The sequence below is a fragment of the Eretmochelys imbricata genome, chromosome 5, assembly GCF_965152235.1.
Source record: "Eretmochelys imbricata isolate rEreImb1 chromosome 5, rEreImb1.hap1, whole genome shotgun sequence".
Classification (NCBI taxonomy): Eukaryota; Metazoa; Chordata; order Testudines; family Cheloniidae; genus Eretmochelys; species Eretmochelys imbricata.
Window position 1 is genome coordinate 109,035,249 of NC_135576.1, and position 26,848 is coordinate 109,062,096.

At 41.9% G+C, this 26,848-nt stretch overlaps 1 protein-coding gene across 2 annotated transcripts in view; it reads right to left on the bottom strand.

Annotated features, from left to right (window-relative positions):
* Window positions 1-26,848, bottom strand: part of TTC39B (tetratricopeptide repeat domain 39B) — a 138,133-nt gene that overhangs the window by 62,798 nt on the left and 48,487 nt on the right. For both annotated transcript variants that reach the window (XM_077817670.1, XM_077817671.1), the window contains exon 2: window positions 24,367-24,401. In XM_077817670.1, coding sequence (XP_077673796.1) covers window positions 24,367-24,401 — 35 coding nt within the window. The remainder of the gene's footprint in view (window positions 1-24,366; window positions 24,402-26,848) is intronic.

A 26,848-nucleotide genomic window follows, 5' to 3' on the forward strand; every position in this document is an offset into this window, starting at 1 on the left:
AAGCAAAATTTTGAAAATTCCCATAGAATAATGTCATTCTGAGTCATCTGAAACAGTCCATTCAGATTTTGGCTTTTTAAAATTTTTATATTTATAATTAAGGCTACGTTTTAGTCACAGGTATTTTTAGTAAAAGTCATGGACAGGTCATGGGCAGTAAATAAAAATTCATGGCCCATGACCTGTCCATGACTTGTACTATACACCCTTAACTAAAACTTAGACCAGGGGGCCATGGGTGCTCTGGGGGAGTGACCCCCGCTGGTGCAGGGTGTGTGTGCGGGGAGTGGCACCTGCTGCGGGAGCAGCACGTGAAGCGCCTGGCCCCTCCACCTAGGAGCTGCAGGGACATACTGGCTGCTTCTGCAGAGCCTTCCCAGTCCCTCACTCCGGCGCCCTGTCCCAACCTTGAGCACCCTCTCACACACAAACTTCCCCAGCAGCAGGAAGTCACAAACTTCCCCAGTCAGTGCTGCTGGACCAGGGGCTGCCTGATCTGCTCAGGCAGCCCTGGAGCCAGCCGCACTGGCCCCTGCAGAAGTCACGGAATCCGTGATTTCCGTGATAGACACGCAGCCTTATTTATAATATATAAAATAAAATTTTTAAAAAGTAATTTTGAAACAAAAAAGTCAAAACGTTCCATTCCAATGAAGTAGAAACGGGTCATTTTGACTGTGTCAAAATACTTCATTTTGATTTTTTTTCAAACTGAAATTTCACCAAAATCGACATGTTCATGTGAAAAATTTTGATTCTCATGGAATGAATTTCCCATCGAAAAAAAACCAACTCAACAAGCTCAATTCCTTACACAAAAGGCACCTTGGTATGGAGAAAAAAAAATTATTTCAGGATTCAGTTATTCCCCCAGTGGCACCCCCAGAAATATTTCCCATGACACACACTGTCCATCCCTGTGGAACCATTTCCACTGCTGCTACTGGCCTCAGGGCCTTACCCACCAACTCTGCACCATGCTCAACCCCCACCTTCTACCCCAAACCACCCAGATGGAGTGTCACTCCCTGAGAGGGGTCATGGGCAGCTGGAAGTAGGGAGAGGCCAGGCAGGCACCCAGAGTGGAGCTCTAGTGCAAGAGCTGGCTCCATGGCAGTAGCAAGGAGGAGCAGCACTGGCCATCCCATCGCTCTGTGACAGAGGAGCGACAGAGCAAAAACTAAGTGAGCGACATTACAACCTGGTGCACTGGAGTCATAGTAGCACCACTCAGGTTTGGACCCAGGCTCCCCCTATTCATGACAGAGGGCCAGCTGGGCCAAACCTGAGTGGACAGTGGTGCAGCCAGTGCTGCTACTCCTCCACAACACTCAGCACATATGGCTGTGGTTCCCATTGCCATGGGCTGTCTGCTGCAAAGCAGGAAGAGGAGTGTAGCTGTGTTTATAGCATTGCCTGCTTCCCTACTGGGCTCTGACAGGGCAGGCCAGGAGCTTGACTGGTCCTGTTTCAGCCTATGGGAGCTCCTGGCTAAAATGGCTCCTCTCTTTTGCAAGGGACTTACAGGTGGTTTCAGCTCTCTTCTACCTACTTAGTGGTGCCCACAGGGCAGAAGAGGATAGAGAATTTCCCTGAAATAATATATTCCATCCTCGTGTCCAAAAGTTTGACACCACTAATACACATCTCCTCTCCTTTATTTTTTTAAGATCCTAATTCTCTCTCTTCTGTATTTTAACCTAAAAGTGCCATGATTTTCACCCAAGGATGGTGTCTTCATTTCAGAAGTTAGTATTATACATACCAATAGAAGTACTAATTGTTCTAATGTAAAATTATTATAAAATATATCTTTGCTGAAATATAACTTTGGACACTTCTTTTGCGTATGAAGATGACAATCCAGGGGAATCTACTTTCTTCGATGGCCCCCTCATGACAGTATGTGAACATCTTCATAATATTAATGAATTTATCATCACTACCTCTCTTACTCTGGGGGCATTCTGTGCCAAAAAATTAAAAATTCTGTGCACAATATTTTAAAATTCTGCAAATTTTATTTGTCAAAATAACACAAAATAATCACACCAGTTTCAATTATTTTGGTAATTATTTCAAAATATCTGTCAACAAGTATGTCTATAACAATACAGACACACAAAAAATTTGCCCATGAACAGAGAGTTAAAGAAACCCTTACGACAAACCAGTTCCTGTTTCTCTACCCCCTTTCCCACAGAGCCCAGCTGTTGGCCAGATACTCACACCCCCTCCCCGCAGAGGCCAACTGCGGAGCCTCCCCCGGCCCAGAAACTCACCCCCACACCCCCTGCAATGACCAGCCCAGACGCTCTTCCTCCCCCAAACCCTCAGCCCACACACTTGCATCTCCAACCCCCCCCAGGCCATCTGCGAGGCCAGCTATAGGTCAGCTGCGGGGCCTCTGCCGCCCAGACACTCACACCCGCTACCCTCCCAGAGCCCAGGGTTCCAGAGGCAGAAACAGTCTGAGGCTGGGTCCCAGGCTTGCATGGAGTTTCCTGTGCGCTGCTGCCTCCTTCTTTCAGGGCATGCTGGAAACTGCAGCTGCTGGAAACCCTCCAGTTCCCTCCCCCTCCCTCCCCCTTGTCTTCTATTTGTGAGCTGGGCTCTGCTGGGTCCAGCAGCCCATAATGGTGGTCAGCAGCACGACAGCCCATTTCTGTGGGGAAGAAAATAAATTCTGCATGTAGGACATTAATTTCTGCAACATTCTGTGTGGCTCAGAATTCCCCCAGGAGTAAGACTCTCTGCAAAGTAGGGGAGTATCAGTAGCCTCATTTTAGAGATAGCAAACTGAGGCACAGAGAGACAAGTGATATGGTCACACAGGAAGTCAGTGACAGAGGTGGGAATTAAACCGGGGTCTCCCAAATGCCTTAACAAGAATAACCTCCTTCAGGAGAGAAACTAACATCACAAGATAATGAGAATCTCCCAGCATTCTGGAAACTGGAAGATAGCTATCTGAGCAAAATGGAAGTGCTGCAGCACTTTGGTTGCTGATTGGCTGGAGAGGAGCTCCGTGAGCCAACAATGAAGTCATTCTATCAGTCGGGGTGCTAAAACTGTTAAATGAGACTATCATCACTTTCTTCAGAAGTCAAGCGCAAAAAGTCTTATAGGCTTAGTACTAAACATGCACAATAAGCAGGATCCAAAATTTTCCATTAATGAATCAGGCATATAGTGAGAAAAATCAAAACATGACAAGTATATGGATAACTATTTACTTATGTAAAACACCACATGCATATTTCATCCCTGGTGTAAGTCAGTGGAAGTTATGGAGTAATTTTATTGAAGTCAATTCACTTACACCAGGGATGAATTTGGCTCATTATCTTTAATTCAATGGTACAGCTAGAAGTTACATCAGGCATTTCAGGGCTTCATATTTAGTAGCTAAATTCAGATTAGCAGTACTTAAAAATGACCCACTATTCAAGAGAAGAAAATAAAATAAAAACCATGACAGGTGTTTATCTGCAGGTGGGAGAAAAATCTGTTTTACACTGCTGGAAACTAATAAAAATGCTAGCATGAAAAACCTGTCAGGATGCATGATAGTCCAGTACAAAATAACAGAAGGCTACTGTTATCAGGTTTGTTTGGTAATCAGAAAGGTCAGTAATTTGATTTATTAAAATATCTGCAAAAAGAAAAGGAGGGACCTGTGGCACCTTAGAGACTAACAAATTTATTTGAGCATAAGCTTTCGTGAGCTACAGCTTTAGTGAGCTGTAGCTCACGAAAGCTTATGCTCAAATAAATTTGTTAGTCTCTAAGGTGCCACAGGTCCTCCTTTTCTTTTTGCTGTAGCTCACGAAAGCTTATGCTCAAACAAATTTGTTAGTCTCTAAAGTGCCACAGGTCCTCCTTTTCTTTTTGCGGATACAGACTAACACGGCTGCTACTCTGAAACCTGTCATTAAAATATCTGTGTCCAGTAGTGTTAATCAGTCTTTACAGTTTAAAAAATACCAAACATATAATTTAATATAAGAATTTCCATAATCCTAAAGGCTGAGGTCCAGATTTTTATATCCTCACTTACACATAGAGATACCTTACTCCATGCGTAGTCAGACTGAAATCAAGGTTAGGTGCTACTCAGTGTAAGAAAGCATATCAGAATCTGGCGAAGAGCAATAAGCAATCCCAAATTACTGCCTAATCTTTTCACATATATAAGACAAATTTGTTAATATGTACTTTACAGAAAGAGTTTGCATAAATATAAGATGGCTACTGAAAAGCAATAAAGTTGAAAACAGAAATCCTTCTAAAATAAAGTTAAACTACGGTTTAAACTGTACATAGTTAAAAATATGGTAGTTCACTGATAAAGTTCTAACAAAATAAAGCAAAATTTATTTTAAAATTTCTCTAGGAAAAAAAATCCAATCATCCAGCACGTAGGACAGCAAATAAGGCCAGATGTTTATGGTACTATGACTGCGTCACACAGATGCTGGCTCTAATCCAAACACACAATTAGGACTGAGTGGTTCCTACTGTTAAAACCATTTTTCTTAACTTCACAACAATTTATTGGGATGTGTTATACTGAGAGCTGATATATTTAATGTTGCAGATCTTAGATTACTGAGCAGCCTCTAAAATCTAAAAATATTCTGCATAAGGTTTGGTCATTTAAAATACATTGTTATAGTTAAGCCAAACATATATAGTAGTAGAAATGGTTAAATGATAACAGCTGCCAGGACAGGGAAAAATATCAGCAAATGCAATAAGCCACCATAACACTGATATCTTTATCTTGCCAATTTCAAAAGGAGCATCCAAAAATGCACACCTTGCAGTATTCTGCAACCTACAGCATTCTAGCTGATTAATCATTGACATCAGCAGGGAAACTCATATTCACTAGAAGCAATGTTCACCACTGCTAAGTACGGAGGAAAAACAATTACTTCATAAATCATTCTGAATACATTTTCCCCCTTTGAACGTACAGTCAGCATGTAGAACAAACTCCATCTAAGCTATAGATGTTTTCAATAGAGTACATTTCTACAAAGGCAGGTTTCCCCAGATAAACACCCACAAATATGATTACTGCAATCATGATTTCCAGGATTACTATACGGAGTCAATGTACTTACAGGATGAAATCAGCAGATAACTTCAGGTGAATAAATGTAGTCCTCCCAATGCAAGGATAAGTCTCTCTTTTCTACCAGACAGAAAAGCTAGCAAATAGCTAGCAAAAAAGCACAGAGAATATTCAATTTTCTCTGTTTTATTTCTCGGTACCCATGAGGTTCTCATTAATTAGTTATCAAGCAAAAGAAAAAAAAGATAAAGTTCACAAGACAGCAGCTGGCATCACAGGAGCTCTCCATATCAGAATTTAAAAGAAATGTCAATTAGAGTGGCAGCAGCTACAGTCAATGCTAGTTGCTGATGCCTCTGCAGGAAGAGGATGCTGGGAGATTTTCCCAATCTGTACTGCAGCCTAATTCTAATCCATCACTGCCTAACTGCAAGGAGAAAATGGAAACAAGAGAAATACAAAAGGATTTACATTTAAAGGGACCAAAAAAAAAGTTACCTCAGTGTTTCTCACTTGAACAACTAGGTACCTTAAAAAGTGACCTTAAAAAACACATTAAAAAGGTTTCCTTAAAAAAAGAACTAGACAAAAAGGAAGTACACACATGCAAAAGCAGTCTGCATTTGCTTTTAGTAAAATGTACAAGACAGCCTGTAGCAATTTACAGTTTGACTAACAGTAACAGGCTTCATATTTTATTTTGCCCTATTCTACATGGCCCTAAAACAAACAAAATCACTCTGAGGTTATAAAATATACAGTATATATTACTCTGAATTTTTCTCAAAAATCTGATGTGATGATAACAACTCCTCCTCATATGGCCAAAAACTAAAGACAAAAACAAAACAACAAACCAATAGCACACACAGAGACGGGTAAAATATACAAGATCAGACATCATTACTGATGTCCTAACAAGGTCAATGAAAGACAGTAGCAGTCAGCAGCAAGAAAACCAGAAAAGAACAAAAAACAAAACAAAAAACCTGCAGCTCTTTGGGAGCTCATCTCAAGAGGCTGGTTCCCTGTCAGAGCAGACCAGTACCAGCTGAAAAAAACCCTCTGAAATCTCTCCAGTTGGTTTGAGTGTGGCTAATCCTACACACACACTGAAGACCACTACTCTTGTGACAGGTGAATAACTTTGGAACTTTCTTCAAAAGAATCGTTCTTAGGGCATGGTGGAAGGCACAGGACCCTCCTCTGACCAAATTCCTGCCAATAAGGGAGGAAAGACTGCTTTCTCATGGAAAGGCTAAATCCCAGAGACCAATTCACTTCTTAACTACTACTCTTGACAGATAGGGGCTTTGGTGCTCTCTCTCTCTTTCTTGCAAAGACTATTTCTTTGAAAAAGGAGAACATGCCACAGAGCTCTCCGCCATGTAGTAATATGATTCTCGCAGTGAAAGCAAAAAAAAAAAAAAAAAATCTAACAGATTAACATAATTCTCAGCAACTGTCTTCAAGGACAATGCCAGTTTGGAAAAAAAAGTGCGCTCCAACTTTAGACAATACACTATTGTGGAAGGGTTGGCCTCTGGGGTGTTCCTTTGCAGCCCAACATGGCACTACTCATCCTATCCTGGGTTTCTGAAGGCGAAGTCTTCACCACCTCTAACGAAGTCTGGCGCTGGAGAGCCTTAGCTTTCTGGCTAAGACACTCTCCAGTTCATTCCTTCCAGGGTATCAAAGTCCCAAAACGCAAGGGGAAAAAAAAAAAAAAAGAGGGTTGTCTGACAAGCCTTCAGCAGGACCTTGCCCTTTCCTTCAAGGCCTGTCTTCAAATAAATGGTCAGCCAGGCAGTCTCCTGACACTCAGTTTTTCCATCCACCGGGAGGCCGACCAAGCTAACAAGCTGTCTTAGGTTCCTGGCTGCAACCACTTTTAGCTCTGTGAAAGAAGCCAGGAGGTCTCCTCTCCTTCTGGATCAGCCACCAAGCAATCTAACTACTCTCTCCACTCCTGACACCTACTGCAGATAAACTGGGGTGGATTGATTGGGCCCACAAGCCCCTGTTAACCCACTCTTGCTCAGCAGGGGATTTGTCTAAGCCATCACACAACCTCCCACTCAGGATCATGCCTGGGGTACTAGTCGATCAGCCCCCATCTCAGGAGGAAAAAAACAGGTACCACTGCATGAACCATGGGTTGGTGTCCTTTATGGTGCTCAGCCACTACAGGGCATGATCCATGACCAGGGTAAACACATTCTGAAGAAGGGAGTATCAGAGCACATCTACAGCCATTTTGCCACCAAGCCTTTTTTCGAAACCAAATACACTATCTCTCAGGGGAACAGTTTTCAGCTAAGGTGGAGGACTGGGTACTCCCTCCATTGACAAACTATGATGAGACAGGTTTCAGAGTAACAGCCATGTTAGTCTGTATTCGCAAAAAGAAAAGGAGTCCTTGTGGCACCTTAGAGACTAACCAATTTATTTGAGCATGAGCTTTCGTGAGCTACAGCTCACTTCATCAGATGCATACCGTGGAAACTGCAGCAGACTTTATATATACACAGAGAATATGAAACAATACCTCCTCCCACCCCACTGTCCTGCTGGTAATAGCTTATCTAAAGTGAGCAACAGGTTAGGCCATTTCCAGCACAAATCCAGGTTTTCTCACCCTCCACCCCCCCACACAAATTCACTCTCCTGCTGGTGATAGCCCATCCAAAGTGACAACTCTTTACACAATGTGCATGATAATGAAGTTAGGCCATTTCCTGCACAAATCCAGGTTCTCTCACTCCCTCACCCCCCTCCAAAAACCCACCCCCATACACACACAGACTCACTCTCCTGCTGGTAATAGCTCATCCAAACTGACCACTCTCCAAGTTTAAAACCAAGTTAAACCAGAACATCTGGGGGGGAGGGGGTAGGAAAAAACAAGAGGAAATAGGCTACCTTGCATAATGACTTAGCCACTCCCAGTCTCTATTTAAGCCTAAATTAATAGTATCCAATTTGCAAATGAATTCCAATTCAGCAGTTTCTCGCTGGAGTCTGGATTTGAAGTTTCTTTGTTTTAAGATAGCGACCTTCATGTCTGTGATTGCGTGACCAGAGAGATTGAAGTGTTCTCCGACTGGTTTATGAATGTTATAATTCTTGACATCTGATTTGTGTCCATTTATTCTTTTACGTAGAGACTGTCCAGTTTGACCAATGTACATGGCAGAGGGGCATTGCTGGCACATGATGGCATAAATCACATTGGTGGATGTGCAGGTGAACGAGCCTCTGATAGTGTGGCTGATGTTATTAGGCCCTGTGATGGTGTCCCCTGAATAGATATGTGGGCACAATTGGCAACGGGCTTTGTTGCAAGGATAAGTTCCTGGGTTAGTGGTTCTGTTGTGTGGTATGTGGTTGTTGGTGAGTATTTGCTTCAGGTTGCGGGGCTGTCTGTAGGCAAGGACTGGCCTGTCTCCCAAGATTTGTGAGAGTGTTGGGTCATCCTTTAGGATAGGTTGTAGATCCTTAATAATGCGTTGGAGGGGTTTTAGTTGGGGGCTGAAGGTGACGGCTAGTGGAGTTCTGTTATTTTCTTTGTTAGGCCTGTCCTGTAGTAGGTAACTTCTGGGAACTCTTCTGGCTCTATCAATCTGTTTCTTTACTTCCGCAGGTGGGTATTGTAGTTGTAAGAAAGCTTGACAGAGATCTTGTAGGTGTTTGTCTCTGTCTGAGGGGTTGGAGCAAATGCGGTTGTATCGCAGAGCTTGGCTGTAGACGATGGATCGTGTGGTGTGGTCAGGGTGAAAGCTGGAGGCATGCAGGTAGGAATAGCGGTCAGTAGGTTTCCGGTATAGGGTGGTGTTTATGTGACCATTGTTTATTAGCACTGTAGTGTCCAGGAAGTGGATCTCTTGTGTGGACTGGACCAGGCTGAGGTTGGTGGTGGGATGGAAATTGTTGAAATCATGGTGGAATTCTTCAAGGGCTTCTTTTCCATGGGTCCAGATGATGAAGATGTCATCAATGTAGCGCAAGTAGAGTAGGGGCTTTAGGGGACGAGAGCTGAGGAAGCGTTGTTCTAAATCAGCCATAAAAATGTTGGCATACTGTGGGGCCATGCGGGTACCCATAGCAGTGCCGCTGATCTGAAGGTATACATTGTCCCCAAATGTGAAATAGTTATGGGTAAGGACAAAGTCACAAAGTTCAGCCACCAGGTTAGCCGTGACATTATCGGGGATAGTGTTCCTGACGGCTTGTAGTCCATCTTTGTGTGGAATGTTGGTGTAGAGGGCTTCTACATCCATAGTGGCCAGGATGGTGTTATCAGGAAGATCACCGATGGATTGAAGTTTCCTCAGGAAGTCAGTGGTGTCTCGAAGGTAGCTGGGAGTGCTGGTAGCATAGGGCCTGAGGAGGGAGTCTACATAGCCAGACAATCCTGCTGTCAGGGTGCCAATGCCTGAGATGATGGGGCGCCCAGGATTTCCAGGTTTATGGATCTTGGGTAGTAGATAGAATATCCCAGGTCGGGGTTCCAGGGGTGTGTCTGTGCGGATTTGATCTTGTGCTTTTTCAGGAAGTTTCTTGAGCAAATGCTGTAGCTGCTTTTGGTAACTCTCAGTGGGATCATAGGGTAATGGCTTGTAGAAACTCGTGTTGGAGAGCTGCCGAGCAGCCTCTTGTTCATATTCCGACCTATTCATGATGACAACAGCACCTCCTTTGTCAGCCTTTTTGATTATGATGTCAGAGTTGTTTCTGAGGCTGTGGATGGCATTGCGTTCCGCATGGCTGAGGTTATGGGGCAAGTGATGAGACAGCTCCCAATCAAAGTTTAGAGGCAGCAGTTTGGAGGATAAATTCCTTGGTGAAGTATGGGCTGTACAGAATAGATTCCCCACATAGTTGGGACTTAAGAGTCTGGAAGGATTTTTCACAGGCCCTCATCCAGTGAACCTTTCTAGATCCGCTGTCCTTAAGCAGATCCATGAGTGGCTGGAATGAAAGATAACCATGGTACAAATCTACAATAGTATTCTGCCAGCCCCAGGAATGTTGTACCTGTTTCTTCAAGGATGGGGCAAGGCAGGCTCTCAAGGCCTGGACCTTATCCACAAGTGATCAAAACTTGGCCTTTCACCAACACAGGCACCTCATCCCATGCTTGCTTAAGCAGCACTTTTTAGGGATTGCTGTTAATCCAGCATCTTCTAAGAACTGGAGGATGGCAGCTGCCTGTTTCAGGTGGTCCTACCAACCCCAATCATAAATAACTACATCATCCAGGGAGGCCGTGGCATAATGGCCCAGGGGATGGAGGACCCAGTCCGTCAGCCATTGAAAAGTCACAGAGGGCCCATGAAAACAGCATGGTTCAGCACTGATACAGTCTGTTAGGGAGTGGCAAAAGCTGTTTTTTTCCACTGGGTCTCTAATGTGATATGCCAATATCCCTTTGTAAGATCCAGCATGAGATGGTCCCCAACAGATACAGATCTTGTAGAGGGGGTTCTGGATATCTGCAGCCCTAGCTCTGGTTCTGGAGAATATGCAGCAATGAACAAAACCTCTGGTGACTTCTATGGCTTTAAGAAATTAACATGATACATTTGTTAGTTTTCTTCTTGGTAAATTGCCTAATCTTGTAATTTACCAGTCCTACTTGGTATGTAATTTCACAGGGCTCACTGTCAGGCCAAAAGTTTGGACTCCATTTGAGAGAGTAATATGAGCACCTGATCTGCAGGGTTAAACACTCAGCAGTGGGCCCCTTTGTTATATGCATGGTGCTGGGCCCACTGGGCATTAAGAAGATTTTCCCTTATGCATGTGCCTGAGGCTTTGAGCCTTTCTTTAAGGGTAGGCACATACTGTAGAACATTTTAGTCTCAGAGACCCTATAAGTAGTAGTAGTAGTTCTGTAGTACCTAGGAGCCCCATCAAGAACCAGGGCCCCACTGTACTAGGAGCTGTACAAATACAGAACAAAAAGACAGTCCCTTCTCTTTCCACATCCTCTGCACTAGGATCAAAATCCGGCACAGTTGCTTCAAGAGTTCAAAAGGGGAGAGGCCTATGGATGACTGGGATACCTCCTACACCATAAATGGCCTGAGTGTGGTTTGTCTACCAGATCACAGCTACAGACCAGTATTTCCCAAAAGTGTGAAGAGTGCCCAAATGGTGGGACACAAAGTACAAGCCAAGGGACATGGACAGATCTCCAAATCATTCCCCCTAGTCTCAGCTTTCATTTTTTAAAGAGATTGACTAACTGTTATGGCTGCAAAGAAAACTTCAAAACTTCAAAAAAGTGAGGGCATGGCTACACTAGAGCTCTCTAAGGCTATGTCTGTACTATGGACCTTACAGCAGCACAGCTGTACCACTGCAACTGTGCCGTTGTAAGGTCTCCTGTGTAGAGCTCTCCCGCTGGCATAATTAAACCACCCCTAACGAGCGGCGGTAGCTATGTTGGCAGGAGAGCGTCTCCCTCCAGCATAACACTGTCCACCCCAGCGCTTTTATCGGTGAAACTTTTGTCAGTCAGGCATGTGGTTTTTTCACAGCCCTAACTGACAAAAGTTTTACCGACAAAAGTGCTAGTGTGGACAGAGCCTACAGTAGCCACTCTAAGATGATGGGAGAGATGGGACATAACACTGTCCGTACCAGCACTTATGTCGGTGTGATTTTTGTCACTCTGGGGGATGGTTTATTCACACCCCTGAGCAACATAAATTATGCAGGCAAACTGCAGTGTAGACATAGCCTGAGTATCACCAATGCTCTTTAAGTTTGCAGAGAGTCAGCCAGACACTAAAGCTCTGAGGTGTAAACTTCCTCATTCATTTCAGTGGGTGCTAACTTTAATGCCAATGACAATATTTTAAAAGTAAATAATTATTTTGCTGTTCAAAACACATAAGAAGAGAGAGAACATAGCTATAAAGGTCTACACAAATATTTCCCGAAGTGGTGGAGGGCTCATTGGAAAAAGTCAGAGGCCAGGTAGAGCAGTGTGTAAAATGTATAAATTAAGGCACGTAAGCCTTTAACACATGGCAGGGCTATGCAGTGAAGGGGGAATGAGCAACTGGTTTCATCTTCCTGAAGAGGGCACTCAGCTTTTAAAAGTTTGGGGATAGCATCTATAGACAATCTCGGGAATATTTCCTTACAATAGTTTCCTAATCTTGCCTTCAGAGCCAAGTCAACAACTTACCAAAAACTGTTAATAATTTGCTATTTTAAAATCAAGATTAGACTTTTTTTAAAAGTCAATTTTGCTCTGGTTCAAAAGAAATTATTTTGGGGAAGTTCTATGGCTTGTGTTATACAGGAGGTCAGACTAGTTGATCAAAATGGTCCCTCTGGCCTTAGCAGCTATAAGCCAGACAACTGACTTGATTCTACAATCCTTATATTTGAAAATGTAGAAAAACATCCAAAAATATTTAATAAATTTCAATTGGTATTCTATTGTTTAACAGTGCAATTAATCACAATTAATTTTTGAGTTAATTGCATGAGTTAACTGCAATTAATCAACAGCCCTAAATATTATGTATCATTTTCCCCAAAACAACAGTCTCCAGGCCCAAACTGGGCCACTTCACCATTTCCCTGACTAACTGGCTCCTCAGACTGACCGATTGCAGGGCCATTCAGCACCTAGTCCAGGGGTTCTCAAACTTTTGTATTGGTGACCCCTTTCACATAGCAAGCCTCTGAGTGTGACACCCCCTAATCAATTAAAAACACTTTTTTATATATTTAACACCATTATAAATGCTGAAGGTAAAGTGGGGTTTGGGGTGGAGGCTGACAGCTCGCGACCCCCAGGTAATAACCTCACAACCCCCAGAGGGGTCCCAACCGCCAGTTTTAGAACCCCTGATTAGTCCCTGTGCAAATGCATTGATGCACTGTTTGGAAGTGATAAGTGAAGGCTTCTTTAGACTGCTGATGGTGATCTGACTCACTGCAGTACACAATGCAGCCATCTGCTGTCAGCTGCTTTACACTACAATCCAGGGTCTCCAGTCAACCACAGCCCTGCTTGCTAGCTCAGATTTGATTCTTCTCCAGTCAAGCAACCAGCAAAGGAAGCATGGGACCGCTATGAGAGGACACAGACGGTGAAGCCTCCTGAGCTCAGGATGGACCTGCAACAGTCAGTGGGTAATGAGGAAGTTTTGTTGAGTAACTGAGTCTGCTCCACTCCAGAAACTAGCAGCAATTTGCCAACCTTCCATGCTTCTTCTCTGGCCAGAAGCCCAACCTGCCACTCCAATCCAATCCAAGTCAGAAAAGAGACTCCCTCAGACATGGAATCTTGGTGGTGAGAAGCCAGAAATGCAAGATGGAATTGCTGGGTAAAACCAAGAGTGAAAGTCTGGCAAGAGCAGCTGGGGAAAACAAGAATGATTTGGGAAGGAGTAATCTAATGTTTTGGGGAAGGGGAGAAACTATGGGCTTGTCTACACTTACAATGATGCAGCTGCACCGCTGTAGTGCTCTAGTGAAGAAACTATCTATGCTGATAGGAAGGTTTCTTCCGGGAGAGGCAGTAGCTACATCAACAGAAGCCCTCCCGTTGATATAGTGCTGTCTACACCTGGCATTAGATCACTATAACTACATCGCTCAGGGGTGTGGAGTGACGTAGTTATACGGACATAAATTCCTAGTACAGACCAAGCCTGAGTCTATTTTAGGAGAAATAGGGGAAAGAGAACTTGGTTCATAAAGATATTCCTGAAGAGCTTTTTATTAAACTTTAGATCCCTCCGTATTGCAGCAATTGCCAGGTGCTTAAAAAATACTAGTAAGGGAGGTATGCCTCCAGAACCTTCTTACAAAGGCCTTATACACTCTGCAAACACATCTGGACCACCTACCCTTGACTCATTTTCCATCTCTTCCCCAATTACTAAAAATTACTCCATTCTGAGACCGCTCCCATGAAATGCTGAGGATTTCCTGCAAAATAATTAAATTATCGGAACTTTGATTTGATTGGAAATTGTACTTTATTAACTATGAGGAAACATGATTTCCCTCCAAAAAGAAAGGAATGTCACCAGGACAAAGAAGAATTAAATCCTCTTAATCTTCCTCTTCTGAGGCACCTTTAATGCTGCACAAATAGACTTTTATATATATTTTTTTTTTGCTAAGATCAACACGGAAATTGTTGACAATTTAAATGTTAATATTGGCTATTTTTATATTTTAGAGAGAACACCATAACAAGATAAGGAAAATTCAATTTACTGAGGTGTGACATCCTCTTTCAGTGTGCCTCCAGATTCTAGAAGTTTAAGTCTACATTGGTTTGCCCTTTTCATAATTAAAATTCCAGTCTCTGCCCCAAGAAGAAAAGACAGGCCTAGCTAAAATCCAGAGGTAACAAAACATCCATCAGCTCTTTCTCCTCTGTGGTACTCCAGAGCAGATGGGGAGGAATGAGTTCAAGAAGAGTACTTAGGAGAAGTGAAAGGGCAGGGAAAGGAGAGCCTACCCAAACACCTTCTGCTCCCTATAGATCTCCCAGTCTGCCGAATCGTTCCTGAAATAAAAAATCTCTTACAGCCTATTTCCTGTAGGTCAAATTATTGCTCCTCATTCACCCCTCTGGACTACTTCTCACAGAATTCACAGGTTTGAAGTGGTAAGGTCCATACCAGACATGCTGGGCTGAACATATGCCCAAAGGACCTAGCACCCTCTTTCAGAGAAATTTAAGATGGGAAAAAAAGGAAATAAAAAGTTAATTAAAGGAAAAACTGAAACACCAAGAGAAACAGAAAGGCAGATGGTAGGAGAAATGAAAACAGGGAAGTGAATTAAAGAATTAATAAGAAAAGAAAACTCAGGAGACATAGCAAGTAAAGATATCTGTTTAGAAAGTTCAGTGTCAAAATATTACAATGAAACACACACTAATGTTTGATTTAAAATTCAGAGGATAAAATAGTGGAAGAAGAAGCTAGAGACATCTAGTTTTGGAATGGAAATGAGCACAGGAGCTCCATATTCTTAGGCACAAGGGAAGGGGGACGCGCTTTGATATTTTTAAAATTTAACCGTCTAGTAGTGGTATTTGGCATGTTTGATGTGCATCTCTGATGGAAGTTAACAAATGTAGTCGGTGCTTTCGTGCACATTTAAAAAAAAAAAAAAGGCAACAAAAACAGAGACAGACCAAAGTTAAATGGCAGATAAGTTAATACTTGTGCGAGTGTCTAAACCTCTCTCCTCAAAGATCTTCATCTTCCAACATTCAGGAAATTGCATGGGGTATTTTGATATTTTCCAGGGAAGATCCCCCAGGCATATATAGTTTTTACTCCAAAACAGACTCTTCATATTGATCAAGTTTAAATAAAACCTGTTATATAAAAGGTGCTCCCCATTGCAAAGGATGAACAAAGCTCCTCACTTGCACATGCACAAGTACTTTGTTATGTCTGATTGTGAGCATGCCTCAATGCATGCAGTCCTTTCAGATGCATTTCTTCTCTTGGGGTATGTCTATATTACACGCCGGATCAGCGGGCAGCAATCGATCCAGCGGGGGTCGATTTATCGCGTCTCCCATCGACTCCTGTACTCCACCGCCACGAGAGGTGCAGGCAGAGTCGACGTGGGAGCAGCAGCAGTCGACTCACCATAGTGAAGACACAGTGGTGAGTAGGTCTAAGTACGTTCACTTCAGCTACGTTATTCACGTAGTTGAAGTTGCATAACTCAGATCGATCCCCAACCCCAGTGCAGACCAGGCCTTGAACTGGTTTTTTCCCCTTGTGGCAGCCTGACACCACAAAATGATACTATGCTGAATAAAAACATAGGCCCTATCGAAGTTTGGATTGTGAACTCTGGGATTATAAAACTTTGTTCTGTGTATTTCTGCACATTTCACTGTTATTTTACAGAAGCCGTACACACACACTATTTTTAAACAGGTACCTATTTTAGGGGCAAGTTTATAGCCAAGATATAGGAAAATTTTATGGCTGTCAAGCAATTAAAAAAATTAAGCATCATTAATCGCACTGTTAAACAATAGAATACCATTTATTTAAATATTTTTGGATATTTTCTTCATTTTCAAATATATTGATTTCATTTACAACACAGAATACAACGTGTAAAGTGCCCACTTTATATTTATTTTTGATTACAAGTATTTGCATTGTAAAAACCAAAAGAAATAGTATTTTTCAATTCACCTCATACAAGTACTGTAGTGCAATCTCTTTGTTGTGAAAGTGCAATTTACAAATGTCGAATTTTTTTTGTTACAAAACTGCACTCAAAAACAAAACAATGTAAAACTTCAGAGCCTACAAGGTCACTCAGTCCTACTTCAGCCAATCGTTCAAACAAGCTTGTTTACATTTGCAGGAGATAATGCTGCCCGCTTCTTGTTTACAATGTCACCTGAAAGTGAGAACAGGCTTGCACATGGCATTGTTGTAGCCAGTGTCGCAAGATATTTACGTGCCAGATGCGCTAAAGATTCATATGTCCTTCATTCTTCAACTACCGTTCCAGGGGACAAATGTCCATGCTGATGACAGGTTCTACTCAATAACAATCCAAAGCAGCTTTCTTTTTTGGTGGTTTGGGTTCTGTTGTTTCCACATCAGAGTGTTGCTTTTAAGACTTCTGAGAGCACCACACCTCATGCCTCTCAGATTTTGGAAGGTACTTCAGATTCTTAAACCTTGGGTTGAGTGCTGTAACTATCTTTAGAAATCTCACATTGGTACCTTTGTGTTTTGTCAAATCTGCAGTGAAAGTGTTCTTAAAATGAACAACATGTGCTGAGTTATCATCCAAGACTGCTATAATATGAAATATGTGGCAGAATGCGGGTAAAACAGAGCAGGGGACATACAATTCTCCCCTAAGGATTTCAATCACAAATTTAATTAACAGATTTTTTTAAACGAGCATCATCAGCATGTCCTCTAGAATGATAGCCGAAGCATGAAGGAGTTTGCGCATGTTTAGCATATCTGGCATGTAAATACCATGCTACAAAAAGCCAGCTACAAAAGTGCCATGCAAATGCCTGTTTTCACTTTCTGGTGACACTGTAATTAAGAAGAGTGCAGCATTATCTCTGTAAATGTAAACTTGTTTGTCTTAGCGATTGGCTGAACAAGTAGGACTGAGTGGCCTTGTAGGCTCTGAAGTTGTACATTATTTCGTTTTTGAGTGCAGTTATGTAACAAAAAAAATTCTACATTTGTAAATTGCACTTTCACAACAAAGAGATTGCACTACAATATTTGTATGAGGTGAAGTGAAAAATACCATTTATTTTGTTTACAATTTATATGCAAATATTTAGATTAAAAATAGTATACACTTTGATTTCAGTTACAATACAATATATATGAAAATGTAGAAAAACATCCAAAATATTTAATAAATTTCAATTGGTATTCTATTGTTTAAGAGTGCGATTAAAACCGCAATTATCACGATTAATTTTTTCAGTTAATTGCTTGTGTTAACTGCGATTAATCGACAGCCCTAAAAATTTTTCTTAGTAGATGAAGCAACAAGCATATCTTTTGTGCAATTGTTCTTTAAAAAAAAAAAATGCAGAAAGCTCAAATGGTATAACTTCAGATATAAATAAGGCCAGCTTAAATTGTTTATTTTTCGAATTGTTTAACTTGGTTCCTCTTTTAGGATTCATGAGCCAAATATGGTTTCTCTGAATTGGACAAAAGTCCAAGCCAGCTGTCATTTTCTAATGTGCTTATTTAGTTAGATATCACTTCCTTTTAAAACTTTACTTATAAACTTGACTTTCATGGACTTGTAATGTTTTAAAATGTCTTCTTAATGATTGATTTTCTACTTGACCGTGAACAGTCCAGGTACCAAACATAAGAAAAAGCTTAAACTGCTTACAGGTATGCTTGACAATCTACTTTTGCAGCACCCCCTGGGAAAGTTTGAGGATTCCCCCTCCCAGCAGGCATGGACTTTCCTAAGTATCTTAGACAAGACCTGTATTTAGGGTCTTCCCCGTCCCCCTCATCTCCAGCTGCTTCCCAGTGCTTTACCCACTGACAGATAAACACAAGTGCAGGTATAACTGAAACATTAACCACACTTCTGAGATTACAAGGATAACCTTCTAACTTCTTTAAACACTTCTGGCCTTTAATCTATTACTCCAGTAATACCGTTCAGAGCAGCTTTGGTAGGATCACGGATTAGTAATATCCAGCTTTGGGTGGGGAAAGGAGAGACAAAAGAGGGACAATAACTGATACCAGTAAATTATGTTTCTCCCTACTGGCACCTCTAAAATTAAGAGCCACTGACAAATTTAAGAATTCTTTTCAAAATCCTTTACTAAAATTCATATAATTTTAAGTCTTCCTTTCCCACTTTTTCCTTTCTGATCATTGTTTCAGATAATTTAAAAACTAAACCACCCTACATTTTTGACATTCAACTATGCCACAACCCAGTGTTTCATATCACAAATTGCTATAGAAAACTAATGATTAGGGAACTTTCTCTATGGGCATGGCTTATTTCTAAGAGGTTGGATTCTAGACATGCATGCTACTGTACTTCCTCCCAAAGACAATCTAAAGGTAATCTACAGGGTATTTTTATGGCCATACGTTTAGGTGAAACTGAGGGAATGGTACATAGGATGAGAGACAGATAATATTACTATAATTAAAGAGAATTCTGTACAAGCTCCTAAAGGAGGAGGACTGGGGGGTGAGGGGTGGAAGGGGGAATCAAGGCCAGCTGTATGTGCTAGTCTATATCAGGCTTTGGCACAAATTTGGGTGGGACCATGAGATTTGACTTTTCCGCAATTTTTAATTTAATCTAATTTTCATAATAATTAAAAACCAAGAGCTTCCAAATTTCCAGAGAAAATTCATTTGAATCTGGGAGTAAAAGACATGGATCTCTAACTGCCCTAGAGAAAGGGGAAAAAAGTTTGTCAATGATTCAAGAACTGTTCAGCTCAAGGAAAAGCAAAGATGATGGCAAAGCATATGAATGAGGGTCAAAACTGCAGATGTTAAAGGTTAATTTTACTAGATAATGAAAACATAGAAGATAGACTAGGTTTTCATAAACTTATAAGAAAAGTGAAGCTTTCGGTCAAGAATCAGTAATATAGACATAAGGTAAATGTGTTGCATTCTTTTATTTCAGTCCTTTGTCTGAATTATGTCTATTTACATTGAGATTTCTTTGAGATAGAGGACAATATTATGTTTGTACAGCACTCATTATGTTTTTGGAAAATATTAAGTGCAAAGATCTTAAATTGTCAATGGCTAAATGTACTGTGGAAAAAGACATTGGAAAAAGACAAAAAACTGCACCGTAAGGGGCAGAGACTTAACTGCATGGAGTCACAAGCAGGGAGTTGTCTTCTTCTGTGTGGAAAAGGGTTGGGAAGAAGTAATCTGTAATGTCCTGAGCTCATGCTGAATTTAGTAACAGTCAGAGGCTTGAATTGTCGAAGAAAAAGGAAGATTAAACTCCAGTCACAAGTGAGTAACTGGTCATCTTTGCAGTTACACTCTTGGAACATGGTGACTCTTGATAGTTGTGTTTACAACAAGTGAAGTTGTGATGATTAGGATCACATACATGCCCCTTTTCAAATTTGAACATTTGAGTCCTCCTGGCTATATAAGGAAATGTGTCGGTCTTTCCACTCAAAGTAACAAGAAATGAGCTTGATGCAAGAGTCACTTAGAGAAATTCTATGACTTGAGTTATGCAGGAGGGTCAGACTATGATGATCATAATGGTCCCTTCTGGTTTTAAAATATATCTAGAGAGCTGTATAATGACAGTCCCTTAAAATGCCTATGAAGGAGACATTTCGGGCATGCCATAAACACAGCTTTATGTCTGACTGACTAAACCTTTCACCCCTGTGGTACTGAACATCTATAAAAGATCCTTATACAAGAATCTGGATACAAAATCTATTTAATCCATTTAGCCAATCTGAACAGAGATTGGCTTCCCCTTGGACTTGTCCTCAAACACCACAGCGAGCCCTGGAGATTTAGGGAAGGATTTTACCCTCTTAGATAACTTATCACCCATTTAGCATCTAACATATGCAACCTGGTTTCTCCTAGTAAGCTCTGACGTTTAGTGAATAATGCCAGATAAAGAGGAACTTGTTTTGTTGGAAACTCTCCTGATAGAAACTAGTGGTGTGGACACCAAGGCAGTTTATCCTAACAGAACACTGTATATACAGGATAAACCACCAGGCCTGATCTCATTCATTCTCTTCAGGCTTGCACACCTGAGAAAGTTGCACCAGTATAATTTTAATCAGCTTTTAAACTGATCTAGTTAAACTGACTAAAACTAGGTGCAAAAGACTATGTGGACACTTATTTTGATATGAGTGTTTTATAGAAGTTTAGTTAAACCTGTTCCTAAATGACTTAGGCCTGGTCTACACTACGTGGGGGGATCGATCTAAATTACACAACTTCAGTTACGTTAATAATATAGCCGAAGTCGATGTACTTAGACCTACTCACATGGTGTCTTCACTACTGCTGCTGCTCCCCCGTTGACTCTGCCTGTGCCTCTCGCAGAGGTGGAGTACAGGAGTCGACAGGAGAGTGCTCGGGGATCAATCTATCAAGTCTAGACTAGACGCAATAAATCAATCCCTGCTAAATTGATCGCTGCCCACCGATCCGGTGGGTAGTATAGACATACCCTTAAACTAAACCAAAATAAGACATTCTTATTCTGAAATAAGAGTGTCCATGCAGCTTTTTCCACCAGTTTAACAAGATCAGTTTAAAATTTATATTTTAAGTTATACCAATGCAAATTCCTCATGTAGAGAAGCCCTTACTGCATGTTATGACCACCAGTGACAGTTGAGGAACTGGATACATAGGAAACATTTCTCAGAGACACACGCACAATAGCTCAAAGGATGCCCCTACTAATCTTAATATTAGGTTTAGTTGTTAGGAAGGGAGAGGCTCTAGTACATGTGAGTAGACATATCATTCATTGAAAGAATCTTTTACAGTTAGTATATTCAAAAACTAAGCACTTATGTTCTATACGGAAGATGATATGCATGTATGGCTTCCAAATGATTCCTTAATAACCCAGAATTTCAAATATATCCTGTGTACTACTTGATCATGTTGCAGTTCTTTGCATTCCAGGTCAAGAGTCTTGACTCAGTCCTATAGATTGAGGAATGATGAATTCCAAAGTCACCATATGGAGCCTAAAACTTGCATAAAATTCATATGGAAATTGGCATGAAAATCTTCTCTTTTTGGCTACTGGAAATATCAGCAATAAAATCAGTTTTTCATAAGAGGGCCCCTTAAAAAGGGATGAGAAGAGAGAGAGGACTGGCAGCAGCATGAAACTGAACTGTTTAACTATTCCACTATTTCAGGCAAACCACAGTTCCAAATTCCTTCTACTCCATGACATAAAGAGTCTCAAGAATGACTATCCCTACAGGGCAAAGGGAAAGAATGACAATCCCTACAGGGTGAAGAGAAAGAACAGCAGCGTTCCATTAGATTAAGAGAAGGGTCCCCTCTGGTGCCCCATCAAATTTGCTGTTTGAAAGCTGAAATCAAAGATAGTACTAGGGAAGCTGAGACTGAAGACTTAAGTAAACACTTTCTTTGTCAGCGGGGCTTTTGAGTACAACTGGTATTAGACAGATAAATGCATCCAGAGTGTCTGAAGGACTTCTCATCCTGGAAGATGGATTATAGAAGCCCAAGGATCTTGAACCTCTCTACCATGAATTGGAGATCATCTTGCTGAATGGATCCACGCTCACCTCCTCTCTCAAATTCTCCAAAAGGTGGCTGAACAAATGAAAGAGCCTGCCCCAGGCACAGAACTTATATCTACCCACAATTGCCTTGAAGTTGTCTAAGCAGAGAGCAAGTTGCCAATGAGTATGCCTTCAGCTCAGATGACCCCATTTATTTTTATTGCTCTATTGTCCATAAACTGAACAGAATAGCTTCCATCTTTTATCTTTATCAGCCATGGTCAATGCTGATAGAGAACCCAGAAAAGGGTAGCTATTCAAATACTCAGTCTCCTGCCACAGCTGTCAATATAATCAATTGGCTCTGAATCCTAGCAGGAAGAGGACAGAGTACACCACTAATAATTTTCAGGGTCTAGCAGACATTCATCAATGGACCACTTTCCCATTCTGCCTCACCTCCAAACACATTGTAGAGCTTATGGGCTCTCTCATGTATGGTTGACATGATGATATTTAAGGCCTATACAAAATTCACCTACCAGTTGGAATGCTCTGAAATAGTCTAGTAATGATAGCAAGATAGCAGTAATGGTGTCACTGGTAAAAAACAGATAGCTTCAACAGCCCTGCGATAATGAAACATCCTGATACTCATTTGTGCCAATAGCTGGTTCTGTAAGACAGGCCTTCAAGATTAGCATGTTAGACCCAGATGCTCAGTGGTATTTAGGATCCTTTGAGGATCTGGACCTTAGTCCGTAATTCAATTAATGCTTAGGATGTGTCTGTGTCATATGCCATTCATCTGATTGGTAAAATGAACCTGAAGAAAAAAAAAATCCAAGATTACTTGCTATAAATCATGTGACAGGAGTGCCACCTGAAACTCCAACTTTTGCAGCATTCTCTTATGCGGTATCAAACTCTAGTTCCACAGCTACACCAACAGTTTTTAAACACTGTCTCCTGTGGGATCAGTAACTTATCTGGTGTAGAAGTTCTCTAAACTGAAGAGCGGACGTCTCACATATGAGGCCTGTCAATGGATTTATGAACTTGAATCATGAGCCTGGATCCTCTCACTGAGTCTTTGATGTTGAGGAAGCTGCAGTAACATTGGTCTGAGCATCCTTCAGTCCTGCTTGAATGCCAAGAAACACAAGAGGCTGTGGATCCGGATGTGAACTGTAGTTAAATGGGACACCAAGTCTGAGGAATGACAATGTGGACGATTGCTTAATTCTGTGCATGTCTGTTCACTTAGAAGACAATGGGGCCAGTCAGTGAGTTCAGTACAACAGTTACTCAAACTGCATTCTCCTAAGCTTAGTAAATAGTAGCTCTTCCTCCTTGGTTCTGAGTAGTGCAGCCTTATCTATCACTCGCTTCAGAAGGCATTATACTCTTCTCGAGAGCTCAGACCCATGAAGGATGGGATCAGAGGCTCATCCTGTGAGCTCTCAGATTTGTGCATTGCCTAACAAAGTTGGCTTTAGGATTAAGGCACCTGCCCAGTTCAGGTCTGATTCTCCTGAAACCATCGATACAGACTTCCATGATTGGTATCAGAATTTAAGAGCTTTACCGTCTTAAGTCTCTTCTCCAGTGTAAAGGAGGCCTCTGCACTGCCCCAGTCCTCATCCCTTTCTGCGATGGACTGTTCCCCCAGTATAACTTAGAGCAGCCTTAAGACTGGGCTAGGTCATGCTTCTTCCACCACTCCAGCTTCACCGTCTACACTAGTAGCAGGGCTGGAGGGTGGTATAGAGGCCATAACTCCAGCTCTTTAGCACTGGAACTTCCACCTACAGTCCTCTCAGGGATGGCTATGCCAGAATCTGTTGACAGTGCAGCTGCATAGTAAGAGAGATCATCAAATGTGCTATTGCAACACTATTTAATACAGCAACAAGAAATGTTAACTCTTATGTAGTTCCCATACAGTTGGAGGGGAACTGATCACTTTTCTTTATGTGCAATCTTGTGCCACTACTGCATGTAACCCCACTTCCATCAATGCATGGAGAGGGTAAGTCTGCACACAGTCATGCATGGGTGGAACAATCCCTGCTCAAGGTCTTTTGCTTGGCCAAATATGATAAAGAAAGATAGGGCCTGAAAGTAATTTCCATCAGAAGACTATCTAATGGTAACTTTTCTACTGTTCATACTGCACCTCTTCATGAGATTCTCCAGAGCTGTCAGTATGGCGCTGAACTACTTTGCCAACAAATATGAAAATTATAAAGGAGGAGTGTAAGGAAACACCAAATGCTTTATAATCACACATACACCAAGGCTGAGGCATCCTTTAAGAGCATCATTGGTTTTGGAAATATAAATGGTCACTATACATGTGTACAAGTGAACAATAGCTGATTTTACCAACACACAGAAATGTGTGGTGCATATTAGGCAACAATAGTTTAGCACTCTGTATGACTCTATATTTAAAAATGGAAAATATAAATAGTAAAATTGCACTTACACTGGGATGCTTTCAAAGGCATCTTCAAAGTTTTCCTGCAAAAAAATAAGCCAAGAATGACTTTTCAATAAATAGAAAGGGTGCGTGTGTGTTGTTTTTTAATGAAGTGATGCCAAAAAGCCACACAGCTACAGAATCAGATTGATTTTATTCTACCACTAGAGAAATAACTCACAATTGGGTATTTATTAGTAAGCTACTGGTGCATGCTTTGGTCACAACTTTAGCCTATTAACCAACACCTACCATAGTTTATTGCCATTAGAATATGGAGTTGAACTAGTGAGACCTCCCATTTTCATCACACCCCACAAGCAGAGCTGTCCTTTCAGCTGAAGTTTATGGTCCAGTGGTCACCTTAGGCTCACACCTTCTATTATAAAAACTATACTTGGGATAAATAATATATTTAAGATAATAACTATAAAAGCTTCACTGGAAATACTTAATAGAAAATTGGAGCTAAAAGTGGCCTACAGGGCAACTGGATTCGTTAACTAGTGAAGAGGCAATTTAAAACTTGTACTCTCCCCATCAGTCTTTTCTCCGTTCTTTCCCACAGTCACTTCCTCCTCCTCTTCCCCAGTCCTTTAAATCAAGCAATCATAGAAACGTAGGACTGGAAAGGACCTCAGTAGGTCATCTAGTCTAGTCCCCTGTATTCAAGTCAGGACTATGTAATAATTAGACCATGACGGACAGGTGTTTGTCTAACCTGTTCTTAAAAACCTCCAATGATGGAGGTCCCACAACCTCACTTGGCAATTTGCTCTAGTGCTTAACGACCTTGACAGTTAGGAGCCTGCCTTAGCCCCGTTGCCATCCCGGAGCCACTCAAGGTTAAGCGATGACGGGATGGAGCCTACACCCCGAACCCCTGTCCTGAGCCCCCTGCTGCACCCCGCACCCAACCTCCTGCCCTGAGCCCCCTGCTGCACCCTGCACCCCTCCTGCACCCCAACCCCCTTCCCTGATCCCCTGCCCCACCCCGCACTCCTCTGGCACCTCAACCTCCTGCCCTGAGCCCCCAGCCCCTTGACCTGAAACCCCTCTCATACTCCACACCCCTCCCTGCACCTCAACCCCCTGCCGAGCCCCCTCATATACCGTGCACCCCTCCTGTGTCACAACCCCTTGCCCTGAGCCCCTTCCAGCACACCGCACTCCCTCCCACACCCTGCACTCCCTCCTGCACCCTAACCCCCTGCCCCAGCCCCTCATTCATGGCCCTGCATGCAGTTTCCTCACCCTGATGTGGCCCTTGGACCAAAAAGTTTGCCCACCCCTGATCTAGGCTGTATTTCCCTAACTTGTTTATGAGAAGGTCATGCGAGACAGTATCAAAAGCCTTACTAAAGTCAAGATATACCACACCTACCTCTTCCCTACTACCCACAAGGCTTGTTATCCTGTCCAAAAAAGCCCCTATTAGGTTGATTTGATACAATTTGTTCTTGATAAATCATGCTGACTGTTACTTATCACCTTATTATCTACTAGATGTCTGCAAATTGATTGCTTATTTGTTCCATTATCTTTCTGGATACTGAAGTTAAGCTGACTGGTCTGTAATTCCCTGGGTTGTCCTTATTATAGGCACTTATGATTGGCACTACAGATTCCCTCTTCCAGTCCTCTGGAATCTCTCCTATCTTCCATGCATTTTCAAAGATAATCACTAATGACTCAGATATCTCCTCAGTCAGCTCCTTGCGTATTCTAGGATGCATTTCATCAGGCCCTGCCGACTTGAAGACACCTAATTTGCCTGAGTAAGTTTTAACTTGTTCTTTCTCTATTTTAGTCTCAGATCCTACCTCATTTTCACCCATGTTCACTATATTATACGTCCAATCGCTACTAACCTTTTTGGTGAAAACTGAAACAAAAATGTCATTTATCACTTCTACTATTTGCACATTTTCTGCTATTGTCTTTCTCCCACCTCATTGAGAAATGGGACTACCCTGTCCTTGATCTTCCTCTTGCTTCTAATGTATTTGTAGAATGTCCCAGTCTCAAGCCGAGCTACCGATCCAGTAGCTTCCTACAGTCAGAAACCATTCTAAGCCAGTGGTGCAGATATGCTGAATGAGGAAGTATCCTTTTCCCTCTGAAGTGCCACTAGAAACATGTCATAAGGAAGTAGTTCAAAGAGGACCTAAGGGAAAAGACTGCTGTTATAATTGGAGAAACAGCAATCAGAGGAAGCAGCCTGGGTACTACAGCAATTAAAGTCTTCCTTCATCATGGTTTCTGAGAAGCTGCCAATGCCAGCAGTCTGGCTGTAAATGGGTCATGACCCCTTAAATTAGCAGCCCCATGAATGTCTCTGTTGCACCCTTCCCAAACACACTCATTGCCAAGGCCTTAATGGAAGAGAAATAATACCCAACTTTTCACACTGATCTGAGTGGACAAAAGCAAATTTGCCTCAGAGATGGCACAGTACTTGTGAGAAATAAACTGTCAGATGAAAATA